At 38.9% G+C, this 16,473-nt stretch overlaps 1 protein-coding gene across 1 annotated transcript in view; it reads left to right on the forward strand.

Moving 5' to 3' along the window:
• Positions 1 to 881: 881 nt before the first annotated feature.
• The window catches only part of LOC122809725 (E3 ubiquitin-protein ligase TRIM71-like), a gene marked incomplete in the record, with an annotated part of 240,999 nt that continues 225,407 nt past the window's right edge, over positions 882 to 16,473 (forward strand). The window contains 1 exon segment of the mRNA XM_044081428.1: positions 882 to 1,389. Coding sequence (XP_043937363.1) covers positions 1,024 to 1,389 — 366 coding nt within the window.

The following is a 16,473-nucleotide window of genomic DNA, read 5'->3' on the forward strand; positions in this document are numbered from 1 at the left end:
AGTCCATCTTATTTATGCACATTTCTCACAGTGACAGAAAACATCTTCATGCATCAAGTGTTAGTCATGCACCGTGTGGCAGCAAAGTTAACCAGTGCAGCACTGCGCCATTCCTAAAAGGAGTTTCGCGTGTTGCAAAACAACGTAGACAAGTCGTGTGGGTATACTGTTACTCCTCCTGAGCCCGACATACAAAGTTCTACATTTTCTCCACGTGTAACTCGATTTGCACGTTCACATAACTGCCTCCATTTAACGCAAGTAACCTTGTTGGATGTTGCAGTAAAAATGGAAACTTAGAGCTCTCACTATCTTGATACAGGGAAACAAACAAGATACAAAATCAGGGACAGCTTTTAATTTTTGCATTTGTGCACTTTTTGCATTAACGTACGTTTTCTGTAGAAAATAATATCTGAAACTCAAATGTCTGTCAATCAACAATTTGCATTGAAAAAAAACACTTTGCAAGGCTCAACAACATATACGACATTCTGCGAAACGATGTTTTTGAGGAATGATACGCACTAAAAGTAAAGGCTACTAAGTTACTTATGTTGTTTTCAAAAATCCTTATACAAAAATAGTAATCTGCTATGTTGCCATTTGCACTGTAATTTGTTTCATCGCTCCACGTATAAGCGTTAGAAATAAGTGTTTCGTTTTACGCATCCTCATCTAATTTAACGCTCAATACAAGCTTCGATTTTATACTTGCGTTGCATATTATTTTTGAAAGAAACAATTGTGATATGCAGGATTTTTATTTGTTACCCCCACTTTAGCCTCTTAAAACTTTACAGTTCAAAAGCCCACATTCAAGTTGCGCCCGCTAAACTGGATTTTCCTTGCAACGATCACGTGCATTGGAAGGCGGGCACGAGAATCGTGACGTAGCGCCGCGTGGGGTCTGTTCTAGGCAGGTATGGGAGCTGCTGCTGGTAATGTTGCTGGGTTGCACAGTGGCGTCAGGCAGACAGCGAGACGCACTCGTTGGTAGTTGCATTTTGGTGTAGCCACTTGATGGCGTCGCCTCTTGGGGAGCAGGGGCAACCCTGCTGCGCTCCATCGTGCTGCTCGCAGTGTGACGGAGTGGTGGCCCCCGAACTGCTGTTAATTAGTGGGCTTCTGGAGGAGGAGGACCAGGGAGCCACTGTTGTTGCTGGGGAGCGGGGTACGTTGTCGCGCATGCAGGGCTCACCGGCGACTAGCACACGTTGTGGCACAGCAGGCGAATGCTGTCTCGAGAGGCTATGTGATCGTTGCACACGCATTCGTTTAGCATGGGGTCACTTTCTTCACCGTGGGCCCCAGAAACTGGGTCCCTCAGGGCCACCTCTACCTCCCCCTCCGGACACGAAAAGCTTCTGCCGGGATCATCGTACTCAGGTGAGGTCCTATTGTGGTGTGCTTGCTGCACTTTGGACTTGATGAGTGACCTCGCTGGTGTGCACTCGGCGTGTTGTCTAGAATATGCATTGTATTTCTGATTGCTCTTGATTCACTCTAGGAAGAGCTCCTAGAAAGTAACACTGTTTTTGTTTCGGTAATAGCTTTGCGTAACTTTAGTTGGTGAGTTAAAAAACAAACGCACACTTGCTTTTATGATGGGAGCGGTATGCCCATCTGGAATAAGCAAATGGGTCTGAGCGACAGTTGATCAGTTTCGTAACTGTAGTTCAAGTGCTGCAGGACGTTTGTAACTTGGTTACATATATTTGTTGTTTTGTAAGTAGATGACACGGTCGTAAAGTTAGCTGATGTGGCTTTCACGCAAGGAGAGGAGGGGGTGGGGGGCAGAATGGCTTCGGAGGTTTATGTTCTTAGCTGTCTGAATGAAGTACGCGATCTTTGAACTCGAGGGCAGCGAGGCAGCTTGCTCAGGGTCAAATGGTAGAAAAGGTTATAGCATCGAACACATGATCATGGTTTTCCGAGGACTGCAGCCTTGCACGTAGGTACCCATTATTGTTGCCTGATCTTGGACAGGAGTTTTGTGCTTGCCTTTATAGAAATTATTAGTTAGTTAAAACCTCAGCATTGGTAGGTAGCTGGCTTTTGCCTCTTTCTCTTCTGTAGACTTGTAATGGCTCTCTTCTTACCTTGTAATTGGGCCTTATTGCTGCTTGTGTATGGCCCTTAAGTTTGCACAGCTTTGTTCTGCTTTGCTTCTGGTGGTACGTGAGCTGGAGTGGAGAAGGTTTTGGTATGCAGAACTTTCAGTAAACTGCTTTATAGCATGAATGTTGTTCCTTATGGGCCAGCCAGTAGGGTTACATTTTCAAAAACCCCAGATGGGATTTTTTTTGTAGAAACCTGAGAATCTGCAGGATAAAATATACCCATAGCCAGTGTAAAGTGTATAACTTAATTTTTGGTGATATTTTACTTCATTTTTGCCCAAATAAAAGCTTATTCTTGCAGCATTTGAGTAGCTTATACTATTTCATATAATATTTAGGTGTTTTTGATTAGAAATAACTGTTTTATGCCACTATTAAAGAAAACTTATGGGATATTTTTTGCCATAAAAATCTCAGGATATTGTATTTGCTATTTTATTTCCCCCCCCCCCCCACAGGGCACAACTGCCCAAAGAGTGACAGGGGTATGTATCCCTGTGGACCAGGTGCAAAGATGGCTTAACTTTGTAGTGATCCATCAATACTATGTATGGGGTTTCCATTGTGGTAGAAGTCCGCCATGCTCCATGTTATGCTGAACCACTAAGTATCCGTTGCTGGGTATGATTGTCCCTCCCCCAATGGTGATTGTGAGATATAGTGAAATGCTAAGAGTCACAAAGATACACAGCAATCTTTTTGTTACCCCTTGACCTACCTAAGCTCTCAGTAAGTATTTATGTGGGCAACATGGTTGCATCAGCGTCCAGGTCATCCATTCAGTTATAAAAAGCCAAATGTACCAATCCCAAAATGGCTCATGATACATGAATTCTTACTACTAAAAAGCAATGTTTTGATTTTTTTTAACCTCTGTACTTTTGAAACACTCTGCCCCCCCCCCCAAGCTAAAAATTCATTGACTCTGACAATGTATCACTCTGAGATGGCGTCATTCTTACAATAAGCAGATTTTTTTATTTTAAGTACCAAAGCCCTAAACTTTCAGTTTCATATTGAAAAAGTTAAAGCAAATTAAGCATGTTACTGTTTATTTGAGCCTGGAAAGGTTTGCATTTTCTGCTGCTAGATTTGTCATAGGTACAAGTATTTTATATTACCAACTTGTGTATGGTGTACCCTTAACTGCATCTGGTGTGTGTGTGTGGGGGGGGTAACCTCTTATAAAATTTCTGGGTTTGTCGTCTTCACTTTCTGTAATGGGTATTTCTTTAGGAAACTGTGATTGCAAGATATATTAAGACAAGAGATTTGCCATTGTTGTTAAGCAGGCTGAAACATAAAATAACCTGTAACCTTACAGTAGAAGCATGCATGACTACCATATTTCAAGCTCTTCAAACAAAATTAATCTGCAACAGTCACCGTTGCTCTATTCTAGCCCCATAGCTGTGTGAAGCACTCCATTCAGCCTTCATAGCCCAGTCATAGACTACCTTCAAGCATCATTTTTTCTGTGTTTTTATTTACATTTTTATCAGGTCAGGTGGACTGCCCCCCTGTACCCTGTTCAACCACTACCACAAATATTTTGCGACAACAGTAGTGCAGATTCTTGACACATTTTAACAGTAAAACTGTAAAATGTTTCAGATCGGTGTGACCGGGTATATGATTTATTTCATTGCTATATTACACAGAGTAGCTAAGCACACGGCACTGAGCATAGTTCAAAAGTTTCACCTCGCATAGTATTGCTTAATATAGATAACATGCATATTCACATGACAAATGTAATTAACTGTATCCATTACAAATGTATTGAATTTTATTTTTTCTTAATGCAGGACTTTGCCCTTCTGTGAGTGGTCCACTGTTTATTATTATTATATATATATATGTGTGTGTGTGTGTATATGTATATATGTATATAATAATTTAACTTGATTGCTTAGCTTACATTCTAATTTTTTCAGAAATAAGTAACAAGGAGTATGAGGTAGAATGGGAGAATGCATAGCAGTTACAGTAAAGATTAGTCAGGGTTACAAGAGGGACAGAGCCAGATCCCATTTTATTTTGCAAGCCCTTGTGCCTATTTACAAATATGGGGATGTAGTGTGGTGTTCATAGTTGTGCACCAGGGCCGGCAACTCAGAACATAAAAATCTACTGCCAATCATTAGCGGACTGGAGTTTCGCTGTGGCAATCCCTAACTGGGAAAAGCTGAAAGACACAACAAGTGTGGTGTTCATAGTGGTACTGAAGTACCAAACCATAACAGCTGTTTTGTGTATGCTTAACATTCAAACTATGTATGAACACTGCAGTGATGCTACTAAAAGTTTTTGTAAAAGTGCTTTCTTCATGTCAGTCTGTTTTAAGAAAACTTGAGCGCTTTTATTTATTACAGATGACTGAAGCAACACATCTGTAGGTACGTTTTGCTGCTGTGGTAGGAAGTGTCGTATCCAGTGTTTCTGACTTTGATGCAGCTGGGTTGGCTGTGGAGGTCAGTTGTGTGTTTAGTTTTGCAAACTGCCAAGGTTGGGAACCTAAGACTGTTACCGTGCATTGACAGCTAGAACATAGAAAGGCTGATTGGGGGCAGGCACTAGGAATCCTCATTGTTTGCCTTAATTTGAATTTTGTTTGAGGTGGGGGTGAGTAACCCATGCTTGTTTTATGGCATTCTTTCTTATTCTTCTGGTGTCTGTGTAGAGTGGGGTGATACTTCATGTACATGAATCTTATGAGATGTTAATTAAGTGGTGTTAGTTAAATGTCAGTGTTCATCATAATTAATAAACACGTTTTATTAAGTTAATAGCTGTCTGGAACGATTTTATGATTAATATAATTTAACGCTGTAATATATTTTTAAGCACCATGGTCCTTGTGTTTCAGGGATGCATACATCCTCTCCTTTAGAATGAACAAGTCGCTGGTGCTGACTGGTCATGTGATATGCTAACAAAGTAGTAGTGAAGATTGTGTTAAATTCTGAGGTTTATTAATTGTGGACATGTTTAATATTTGTATGGTATCTATAATTGTGGGCATGTTTAATATTTGTATATCTATATCTATACGTATAATGTGAACTATGGTACTCGTAGACTTTGGACTGAATGTGTTAGATTTGTCAGATGGCATATGTATTTTATTATGGTGAAAGTATAAGATCAAAGGATACATGACAGCCAAGTATGAGAGTCTTTATGTCTTGTGGTCACGTTTTAGTTGAGTACAGTCATCAGTCCCTTTACAGTTGTCGGTGAGTCCCTAGTATTACTTGCATCTAGGTTTTTTTGTGTGTGTGTGTGGGGGGGGGGTTGCTTGCCAGATGATGCATATCTTCTATTGTTTACTCTTTCGGGAAGGGGTGATTAACTGATAAGATATTTAAGCCTTGGAATCCTAGCAGAATCTGAGTCATTTGCTGTGTCACTGGTTCTGGGAGGTTACTTGATCCTGTAGCCTGTAAATGTGTTGGGAGGAGGGGGGGGGGGTCAGCTGTGAGTCATCTGCTTTCCAGACAGAAATTTCATAGGGTGGTAACGAGTGCTAAGAGAAGAGTTGGAGATGGCCTTCACTTTAGTCCTGTTACAGGTAGTCAAATTAAATGTAATTGTGTGTTCAACTTGTACAGGAACTCTGTTTAAACTGCAGTTTATAACCATTCAACTTTTTCAGATAAATATTCTGCGAGAAAAACTGAGCAGCTCTGTAAGTGTATACATTAGCTCTCTAAGCATGTCGCTTTAAACTGTATCTTAGCAGTGGTAACAATGTTAAAAAAATAGCCTCAGTAGTGCTGGGAAGGAGAAGTCACAGTAAAATGCTAAGTACAGTTAGAGGCAAACTAGTTCACAATATGGTCAAACGTGTTGCTCTGAAACAGTCATGTGAAGTATTTAAGTGTAAACCGGACTTCTGCAGTTTGTATTTGTAAGCAAACACATAAGTGATATTTTTTCCTGACAGTTTTTGCATTTATAGTTGGCTTTACTGCTATTTTTGATTCGTCTGCAGGGTACCTTTAATCTATCTAGCTGCAGGTTTCTTGGGCATAAAGAGCGGTGATTCCTCTTAAAGACATGGATGAATTTTATTTTTAAAATGTGTGCATTTTTTTTTTGCATTGATAAATTTTGTTTAGCTTTGTCTAGTTTCTGGACAGCATGGTGTATTTTGCATGTCTAGGCTTCTGCTATAAATGCAGTGAGACATTATGGCAAAAATCAGGTAGGGTAATTCCCATAGAAATAGACACTCTCATCAAATTAAGTAGGTGATTGAGGGCTAATTTGGTCAAGTAAAGCAAACATTATGAGGTTAAGATAGCCTCCCAGGTGAAAGATGACCATAAGGCCTTCTACAGCTATGTTGGAATTTTCAAGGGCAGCACACAGCAGTGTGCTGAACTGGTGGTTAATGGTGCCACATTCACTGAGCCTGGCGATGTAGAAAACTTGGCAGCAGACTAATTCATTTCCAACTTTACCCTGTTTCACTTCAACCATTCCCTCAAAATACCCTTAAGCATAACCCCTCCAGCTATAACTAGGGAGCATGTACTGGCTGCATAGAGTAAAACCAAGAACACAGCCTCAGTGGGCCCTGATAACTTCCCAGGATACCTTATGAATAGTCTAAAATGTGACTTATTAGGACCCGTGGAGTCATTATTTAACTATAGTCTAGTCTTAAAAAAACTTTGTGTTGCGTGAGTGGAGGACTGCAGCTGTCGACCCCCATTCATAAGGGAGGACCTTCAACATATCCTGGAAACTACAGACCCATTAGTTTGACTTGTTTTATTTGCAAAGCTGTGGAAAGAATTATCGTAGAAATTAACAACTGCATAGGAGACCTCCAGAGACTGGTTCCATCCCAGTTTGGCTTTGTCAAAGGTCCTGCTTACTGAGTCTTGTGGGTGTCTTTTTTTTTTTGTGGGTGTCTTTTTTTGAAAGGGTCAGTAAGGCAATGAATAAGGAGAAAATAGTGCATACTTCCTACCTAGATTTGGCTAAATTGTTTGATAAAATATTTTACTCAAGCATTGTCAACAAACTTATAGAGCTAGGTATAAAATCCTTTATAACATGCTGGATAGCTAGCTGCCCACTAATAGGACCCAGGAGGTTAGAATTGGTGAGGCTACTTCCACAAAGAGGGACTCTGTTATGGGTACACTCCTCTTTGGCATCTACTACTTGGATGTCAAAGCCAGTGTCGGAGGCCTATGGCTGCCCAAGTTTGCAGGTTATTGCAAACTGTAAGTCTCTGAATCCCCCCCCCCCCCCCCAAGATGAGAACACCCTTCAGGAAGGTCTGATATTGACACATGCTTGGTGCCAAAGTCGTGGCTTAAACTTTTGATACCAAAAAATGCTTTGTTGTAGTACCTTTTTGGTAAGTCTACCACCCTGGGTAACTACATCATCAATAAAATTCCCTTAAAAGTTATTCACTAGTCAGGAATCTGGGAACTAGTGTGGCAACTTTGCCTTTGATCATCCTGTGTCCAATGTAGTAAGAAAATCCTTCTATGTTGCTCAAGTTATAATGAAGGGTATGGAATCTAGATCCAGAGGTCATCATACTACTGTACTGTGCTGTCGTCAGGCCCATCGGAGTATAATGACCCCTTCTGTATGTACTTAACCTGACACGTGCAACAACTGGAACATCCACAAAGGTTCTTTACAGGGAGTAAACAAAATGTCCTGTGCTGATCACCTCAAAGCCCTGTGTGTTCCCCTTTCAGAAAACTGTATGATACCAAGCAATCTTTGCCTGGCATAAAGGGCATTCCTGGACCCTGGTTTGACAAACCTTTTACACATCTGCAAAACAAATTGCATCAGATCTACTTGATTTAAAAATACCTAAATTTGGCTTGTGCCGTAAATACGACATGTTTGAGAGACGAGATACATTTCTCAGGGAATTCCCATTCTCGGGAACAAGCTCCCAATCCATGTGAAGCACAGTTCTTCCCTGTCCCTTTTTAAGCACAACTTAGACCAATGGCTAGGTAATCAGAAATTCACCCCTGGGGTGGCTGCTATGTCTGTGATGGACAGAGGCATCTGGTAAATCACAGCCTATATAAGTAAAATTTGTGGGTCACATTTGGGTTGCTCAGCTAGGCTTATAAGAACCCTAGTGTACACTTATGGACCTATTTTTAGTTGTTTTGTAATACAGATGCAAATGTCTGCCATTCTTTTTGAAGGTCCTGAGTTGCAGTGCTTATTGGAGAGTTGCATGGAAGTTTGGCAGGCAAACAGGATAACAACATTCATATTTTCCGGAGGTGAAGACTTGGACATGGCAAGTCTTTAGGCGTGTGCAGACTGATTTACCGATGTAGAGTTTCTGGCAGACTGTTTTGGCATTTCAGTAAAGGAAGCCTCCTCGTCTGTTTGGCAGTATCTGAAACCCCTTCTGGTTTGGGTTAGTCTCTCTATCTGTAGAGTCATTGTGGTGGCCAGAGATATCTGTGGTAGTAAGGTTGCATGAGATCTCCCGAGAGATTTTTGCAGTGTTGTATAGAGAGCTGGGGTGTTATGGCCAACACTCCTTTTCTCTGTTGCATGGAGAGCTTAAACGCTAGTACTTTAGGCTGGCAAATGTAGTGCATATTTCCTCATTGTAAAGAAAAAGGACCACAGGGTGAGTTTTTGGAGAATTTGTTTTTGGAAAATTTGACCATCTGACAGGATGCTGGGGAGAAGACTTCAGGCAACAGTCCAACTTCTGAGCTACAGGAGACAGTACATTTTCTTTCCAGCTCCCGCAGTAGTAAGAAAAACTGAGCAGATTGTTCTGTATCTTACAGTGGTGGGGTACCACTTTAGCCTTGTGCTTTTGCATGAAGGATTTGGGGTTTTGTTAATTCTACATTTCTTTGGTGGAAACGTTTAAATCTTTCATCTTGTAGTCATGGAGTGAATAGCCAACCTTGCCTTTTTGGTTTATTTTGAGTTTTTCTTTTTTCGTTTTTACAAATTTCTTTGGAGAAGTTTGACTGGCTTGCTGTCTATCTGCTTTGTCTGTTGCCAGTTTCACCCTCATAAGAAAGCAAAAGGGGTGTTGTGCACAGTACTTGTAGTGACATCTCATGCCTTAAGGTATTATTATACCCTACAACAGACGTCTGTCTGCTTTTATATTTGGCTTTACAGTTTCTTGATATTAGACTATGTACTGTAATTGAAACAGGAAATGTTGTTGCATCTGTTCTTAATGAAAGTTTCTTTTCCTTCTGTTCATTACAGCCATCTGAACGGAGGAGTTGTGTAACAAAAACCTTGAAAATGGACAAAGTTAGATTCTTGTAATTTTTTAATAGTCACTCTTTGGCAACTGCCTTTTTAGGTAATTTTGGTGATGCTATGCAATTCTGAAACACCAGTTATGTTTGACTTCCATTTCTCTTGTGAGCTCTTGAATAGCAGATTTGTGTGCCTGGCTGGCCAAGTAGCAAATAGACTTGGAATGGTTAACATTACTTCACACTTTAAACACTAGTTAAGGGGTAGGATGTCTATGCAGGCTTGAATACTGTGGCCAGTTTAAAACCTACTCTTACGGTGAAACAAATATACTTTAATTTTTGGTCATGAGCATAATTTTATATTCAGGTAGGAACCAAAATGATCCGCTTTTTGGTTTTGCATGTATTATTTATGCCTAATTGAATTATTGAATGGTAAATTCACTGTTTTATTTAAATAGCTGCTTCGTCCAGTGTATTTTTGATCATTGAGAAAGATTTTGTCTTGAAAGCTTTGTGTTCTTAATTTTTGTTAAAAACTTGGTGGTTTGGTTTATCTGGTGTGTTTTTAATCTTAGTTGTGCCACAGGAGTATTTTTGGGTAATTATGGAGATGTTTGGTTGGTAGTATGTTTCTGTTTTTACAATATTTCAGCACTGAACTGTTTTTGTAAGGTGAAACTAATAAAAATTTATTGTATACACTGGTAGAGACCTCGTCTCTTCTTCCAACAATCTGGGACAAATTCATAAACAACCAGGGGTATTTTTTTCAAATAATTGTTACTGTTAAAGTAAAAAGTTAGAGTAAGTGAATTGGATTTAATGTGTTTTCTTGAGTAAAAGATGTTTAAAACTCTAATTCTTGTCATACTTTAAATGTAATCCACACATTTTCTCCAAAACGTCACCAGTTTTTGGCAAGGCAGAGCAAAATTTTGAGCCAAAATCTGGGATATTTGAGAGGTATGACTGTTAGAATGTTTTTGTGAAACTGGCTGCAATTCCAAATTAAAGTGTACCTGTAGTGTGTGACACTGATAAATGGGTTCTTCTGTATCCTGAATTATTTATATATATATATATATATGTGTGTTTTTATATATATATATATATATATATATATATATATATATATATATATATATATATTTTTTTTTTTTTTTGTCATATAACCAGAGTGGAACACAAGCAAGGAGGTTGTGAATTCATTTGGAACTGGTAGTAATCAAAGAAATGTGTGCTGCATAGTGTACCGTGTAAAGGTTGTGGCTCTGCAAAAAACATGGCAATTTTTTCTTTGCTGGTGGGTGATGATGATGGAGAATACAAAATTTTAATGTTAAATGAACTGTTGGCATTTTATACACTTTTGACCTGTGAGGTCTAGTACAGCATTAATTTTGTGCTCGAGTTTGGTGCGGTTTCCTCCCAGAGAACTTGTATGTGGAGATTCTGAAAGTGTATGACCTTTAACCCTGTGCTGTAATCTGTAAGTTTCCTGTGCATGTTGAGTGAAGGAACATTTTATAATAAAACTTTAGGTGTTGTAGTATTGCATTATTAATGTCGCTTTAAAAGTTTGGTGCCACGTAACATTTTACCATTTATTACTCATGCTATGCTGCACATTCTAAAAAAGCTTCTAGTATGACATGTATAGTAAGATTTGTTTATTTTTTTATCTTGCACTGCAGTAATGTCGTGCCAGTTTTGGCATCCAGAAACGATTCTGAAAAATCTTGTGACAGTGTTTGAGGTCTGTTTTACACGCTCTCTTGTTCAGTCTGCCACAGTATATGCATGGGGATGTTTTCACGCTTCAGTGCCCGTGTTTGTCTTGATGTGTTTTTCTTGAGTCCTTAAGTGGAAAGTGTATGTTCTGACAGTTCCACCATATGTGCAGTGGAGTGTTTTATGAGGAGCTCTGCAAAAGTGACTTAATGAAATTAGCTCAGACTGTTAACAGAATTGCCTCGATATGCTACCTTGGTGCATTGATAGAAGACAAAACTTCCATTTTAACCATGCTGAGCTTTTGCTACCCAACTAAATAAGATACTTAGCCAGACGTGTTTGAAGATTTAGTAGAGTTTTGATTCCTCTGAGTTATCCCTTTCCCTTGAACTGCTAGCCAATAAGATTAAAATCTGGCTCACATTTCTTAATACAGAGTAATCATCTTACTCTATCAGCACCATCCTATCCGGCCATACTTTGGTTTTAATACTGAGTAATCCTTTCCCCAGTCAGCTTCTAAAGTTGAGTACTGAGTTAGGAATAAGCAAGTCCTGAGGTGGGAAGAAAACTGCCATCTTTTGTGTTACACTTGCCATTGAAGTAGTGTACCTGGGAATGTAATCATAAGCGATTTTGTACTTGTAGCTGCAATGTTAGTCTTTGGTCACTATGTGCTGTTTGTTGCTGAAGATTGTGAAGCAACAGCTTAAGCCCAGTGGAGAGTGAGCAGCTAAGGGGATGGGATATGGTTGTAATGTAAGGGTAAGATTAGAAGATTGATGGAACACCATCAATAAAAACAGGTAATTAAGGAAGTTGGGTCATAAATATGAAACTCCTGATGTGACTTGTCCTCCATAATTTACCAGAAAGTCAAACATTTTTACAAGGGCCAAAGCCAAAAGAAAAATCTGGGGCCGTTGAGAGGTATGCTGGTAACTGAACCTTGAAAGACTATTTCTACATTTTAGCTGTTTGTAAAGTTTTTGTATATGGCATCTTGAATGTCTCTGCCATTGCTTTATTAATAGTTGCTTATTTTATAGCTTTACATGCTCTTGTGATATCTGGAATGCCTCTGAATTGTATTTTATAGTAGCGTATGTTAATATGCTCCTGTTCCCTTGTTCATACAGTTAATGTGACAGTGCAGTCCGGCCTTTAGCCAAGTATAACAGCAGTAGCAACTGTCACCATGGATTGGTCCTATTGCAAGTTGTGTAGAATGTGCTTGTCTGGAAACTTGTAGGCATGTAGTAGTAGTAATTACCTGGAAGTTCACACTACAAAGCAAGATCTTCAGGAAATAAATGTCAACAGAACTAACATTTTTGTGGCGGCAGACGTTTTAGTAAGGCCTCTGTTGCTGGTGGAAAGTATCCATGTGTACTCAAGGGAGCGTTTCCTTTTATCTATAAACATGGCTCAGAAGCATTAAAATCTTTTGAGTCCAGCCATTTATCAATAGTCAAGCTTGCGCCTCCACCATAAAATTATCTTGCTAAGAGGTAGATTACTCATCTGGGGAAAATGGTTGGAAGAAATGGTTGAAATTTTGGGTTTATTTTATTAATGATGTGGGGAAAAGAATTTGTCACCCCCCCCATCTCCTTGGTCAGAAATTCAAGGTCTATGCCATGAAATATTGATCTGATGAAGAGGTCCAACTAATGTGTGATCAATGAATATGTTAAGACTGAAACATTCAATAATCACCCTCTGGTGTTTCAATGGCTCTACGTGACAAGCTTGAGTAAAAAGAAAACATCTTCACTACAGTGTAACCTCAAGAGCATTTTTTTTTTTCTGTTTGAAAGAGGTGTGTGGAATGAAGTCCCCCCCCCCACTTGATTTTCATACACCCTCCCCCCAACACAGTCTAACACGCACACAAGCAGTAATCTGCATTTCCGATCATGTGGGTCTCGGGTTTCTGTATAGCCAGTCAGATTGAGATAAAGCACCTTACTGTCATACAATTCTGGCTGCAGTGGGAAACACCCCAACCACCACCAGTAACTCCCACCTTTGAGCATATGCAGACATCATGTGCCATAACCATGTTCACATCCTGTGTATCTATCTGACTGTCTTATATTTCACTGTACCTGTTAGAACCACGTTGGTGCCATAGCAAGACAAGAAAACCATCCTCCCTTGGAATGGATCAGCCAGTATTTGAGCTTCTTTCCCTAACCCTAACCCCCCACCACCACCAAGGCAGGCTCACTTTCGGTAAAGCTTTAAGTGTTTTTTTATACTTGAAGCCTGCAAAATTAAATACAGGTATGTGAATACATATTACAGTGAGTGTAATAGTTCTGAAATGTATTAAAAAAAAAAAAAAAAAAACTCAATTACTATCAATCAACCCATCTGGGAACATGGGTGAAGTTTACCTGGGTGATGTTGAGGATTGGAAGTTGGTGTACTTGGTGTATATCTTCAGATAAAGAATTAGCTGCAGCACATCCCCTTAGGTTGCAGCACAAGTGCATGGGAACTGTTTTACTATCTCCCCACCACCACACACTCTTCCGAGTGAAGTCAGAAATGGCCCTGATTCTAAATGCCTTTAGAGCCTCACTTAAAGGCTTGCCCATTGTGTCAGCTGAAGGTAGCTGCTTCCAGGACAAGCCCCTCATGTCTTAACCTCCACATCCACCATTATCCGTGATAAATATTTACTATGTAGTTTGTTGTGTAACTCATGACCTGTTAGTTGTCATTCTAGCAGTCTGTTAATGTGTGCACATAGTTCTTCCATACAGGTACATTTATGAACAGTCACATTAGTTAACATTTGTACTACCTCTGGCCTAAGTTGTGACTGAAAAGGGTTAATTTGGTTAGTCCTTTAGACCAGTGGATGAAAGTGTAAACTGTTTTGGAACTTGGTATTCATGTTTTACGTTTCCTAGATATTCCTCTCTTGACTACTGTGGGTTGACTCCTTGAGGCGTGGAGGGAGAAAGCTGTAGTCTGGAAAATCAAAACTAATAAATATTCCACAGCCCTTCTTTCACCAGCTGAAAATGTGGTACATGGACACCATACTTCTCAACTTTCCAGAATTTCACAGAATGTTCTGCTTTTTGCCTCAGTTTTGGTCTGCTTCTTACAAAATTTTTCTGTAGAATCATTGAGGAGTGAAGTCACTAAATAACAACCGGTATTTGGGTTTGACTTCTTAGCAGGAGTTTATAGGGCCCACTCAATGGTCACTAAAATTATGGCAGTTATTTTTAAGTATAATGAATGAACTTCATATATATATATATATACACACACACACACACACACACACACACACACACACACACACACACACACACACACACACTCCATCATCCTGGGGAACTTTAACTACCCATTGATAAACTGGTAGGGCCTACATTTGAGGTGTAGGTATGCCCAAATATTCTTTATGTTCATCAATAAGAATTCCCTGAGTCAAATAGTCCAAGAGCGGACTAAATGTTGTTGTCGTGACCCTTACAAATGTGGCAGTCATTTGTCCTGTACCACAGATATACCCTTATCCACTCATGTCTGACCGTAAATTGGTTAATCATCTTCTATTTCAAAATTCCTTTCCTAAACTAGTTGAGATAGAGTATTCAAAGACTTCAAATGTACAAACTTCTTACACTTCTGTATTAACATTTCTAAATTCTGATGTTACTCTGCGCTAGTAGTTAACCAATTAAGTAAATTTAATGCATATTCGTAGAAAAATGTATAAACCTCCCATAACACAAAGCTTGTTGGAATGTAGCAAAACTAAAGACCCCACTTTCAAGTCAAAATTAACATCAAAAGGTTATATAAGGTACTGAAACATTATCAGGAAAACTGAGGTTTTCCTTGTCCTTTATAGTCAGTGTCTCATGGACTCATTGGGGTATGATCTATGCATTGTTTTCTGACCCATAAGGGATTAGATGGCCTGAGAATCTTCTTTCTCCAAAAATGAAAACAATCGTGTGAGTGCTAGAACCAGAGATTTGAATCTGCTTCAACAAAAATATAAGTGTATAGAGCAAGTGGTCATGTAACAACTACCTTGCCTGGAACAAACTTAACTCACTCGCTCCAATGGAGCTCAAGAAGTTTACATTGTAACTTGCAATGGGCGAAGTATAAGCTTTTTGACTGAATCAAATTTTGTTCTGTTGTTGAGAATATTAGCTGGTTCCTGCTTTGGTTGTTTATCATTTTATAGTAGTAGTATTCTTTAGGTTCTAGGTCTTTGAACTGAATTTTATAAGTTACAGTAACTATTATATTTATAACGTTTTGTAAATGACTTGCAATATCTCAGCAACCACTCAAATTGAACACGTACTGTCAACAGTATTTTATTCATCTGTGTTACTTGGTTGTTAAAATTTCCACATTTTCTAAATATTTCATGTCTGTATAAATGAATAGCATAAAAATAAGTTAATGTCTCTACTTGCACTAGACAGGTAAAATTTTAATGCAGTTTGCCATTGTATAAGCTTTAAGGTGAAATATTTTAATACCTTGTAATTGCTTGGTTTTGGAATTATTGATGCAAATATGAATGAGCAATATTCGATGTATAGAGGTATCAGTAGAAGTTAACTGCAGATGCACCTAGAGGCGTCTGTCTGATGTATTGAGTTAAACATCCAAACTGTATAAATTAATCCTAGAATGTAGATTAATAATTTCAGTCTTGCAGCATTAACAGTTGAAACAAAGTTTCAGACCGCAAATAAGGCTGAATAGTTTGTGTATCATACCCATTAGTTCTTGGCGAGTTTACAAACATTACATTGTTAAACTGAGTAGGAATAACTCACAAAAAAAAAAAAACATGCATGTATGATACAGATGTTAGATTTTTGTCCAGCAAGTTGACTTTTTTTTTAGTATTTTCTTTCAATTGCACTCAGTAAGGCCTAATGTCTAGACAATTCAGATTCTGTTTCATTGTTCAAAAAATAATTTCCTTAGTCACACCAATTGCTCACCCACTATTTCTGCAAGAGTAGTCTGCAGGGAATTTTTTAAAGTCTGCCAAATCATTACCCTCTACCTCTTTCTTCCTTGTCACACCTCCAACATTTGCAGTCTACTTAAGGGAAAACATTTTGGAGATTGCTTGGGTTATAAAATACCTATGCAAGCACTTCCAAGCAAAGATCCTAAATATTCTAGACTTCCCATATTTGGGAGACATACATATATCCCTCATTGTTTCTTTGCAAATTGTTTATCCAGTTTTTTTTTTTTTTTTTTCCCCCAATCCGTTCTAACCTCCTCAGATTCCTAGTTACAATGCCATATTTTATATGCCCTAAGATATCCCTTTTTAACAGCAGATTTTG

The sequence above is a fragment of the Protopterus annectens genome, chromosome 8.part0 (genome assembly GCF_019279795.1).
Source record: "Protopterus annectens isolate FY-2018-M chromosome 8.part0, PAN1.0, whole genome shotgun sequence".
In the NCBI taxonomy this organism is placed as follows: domain Eukaryota; kingdom Metazoa; phylum Chordata; order Ceratodontiformes; family Protopteridae; genus Protopterus; species Protopterus annectens.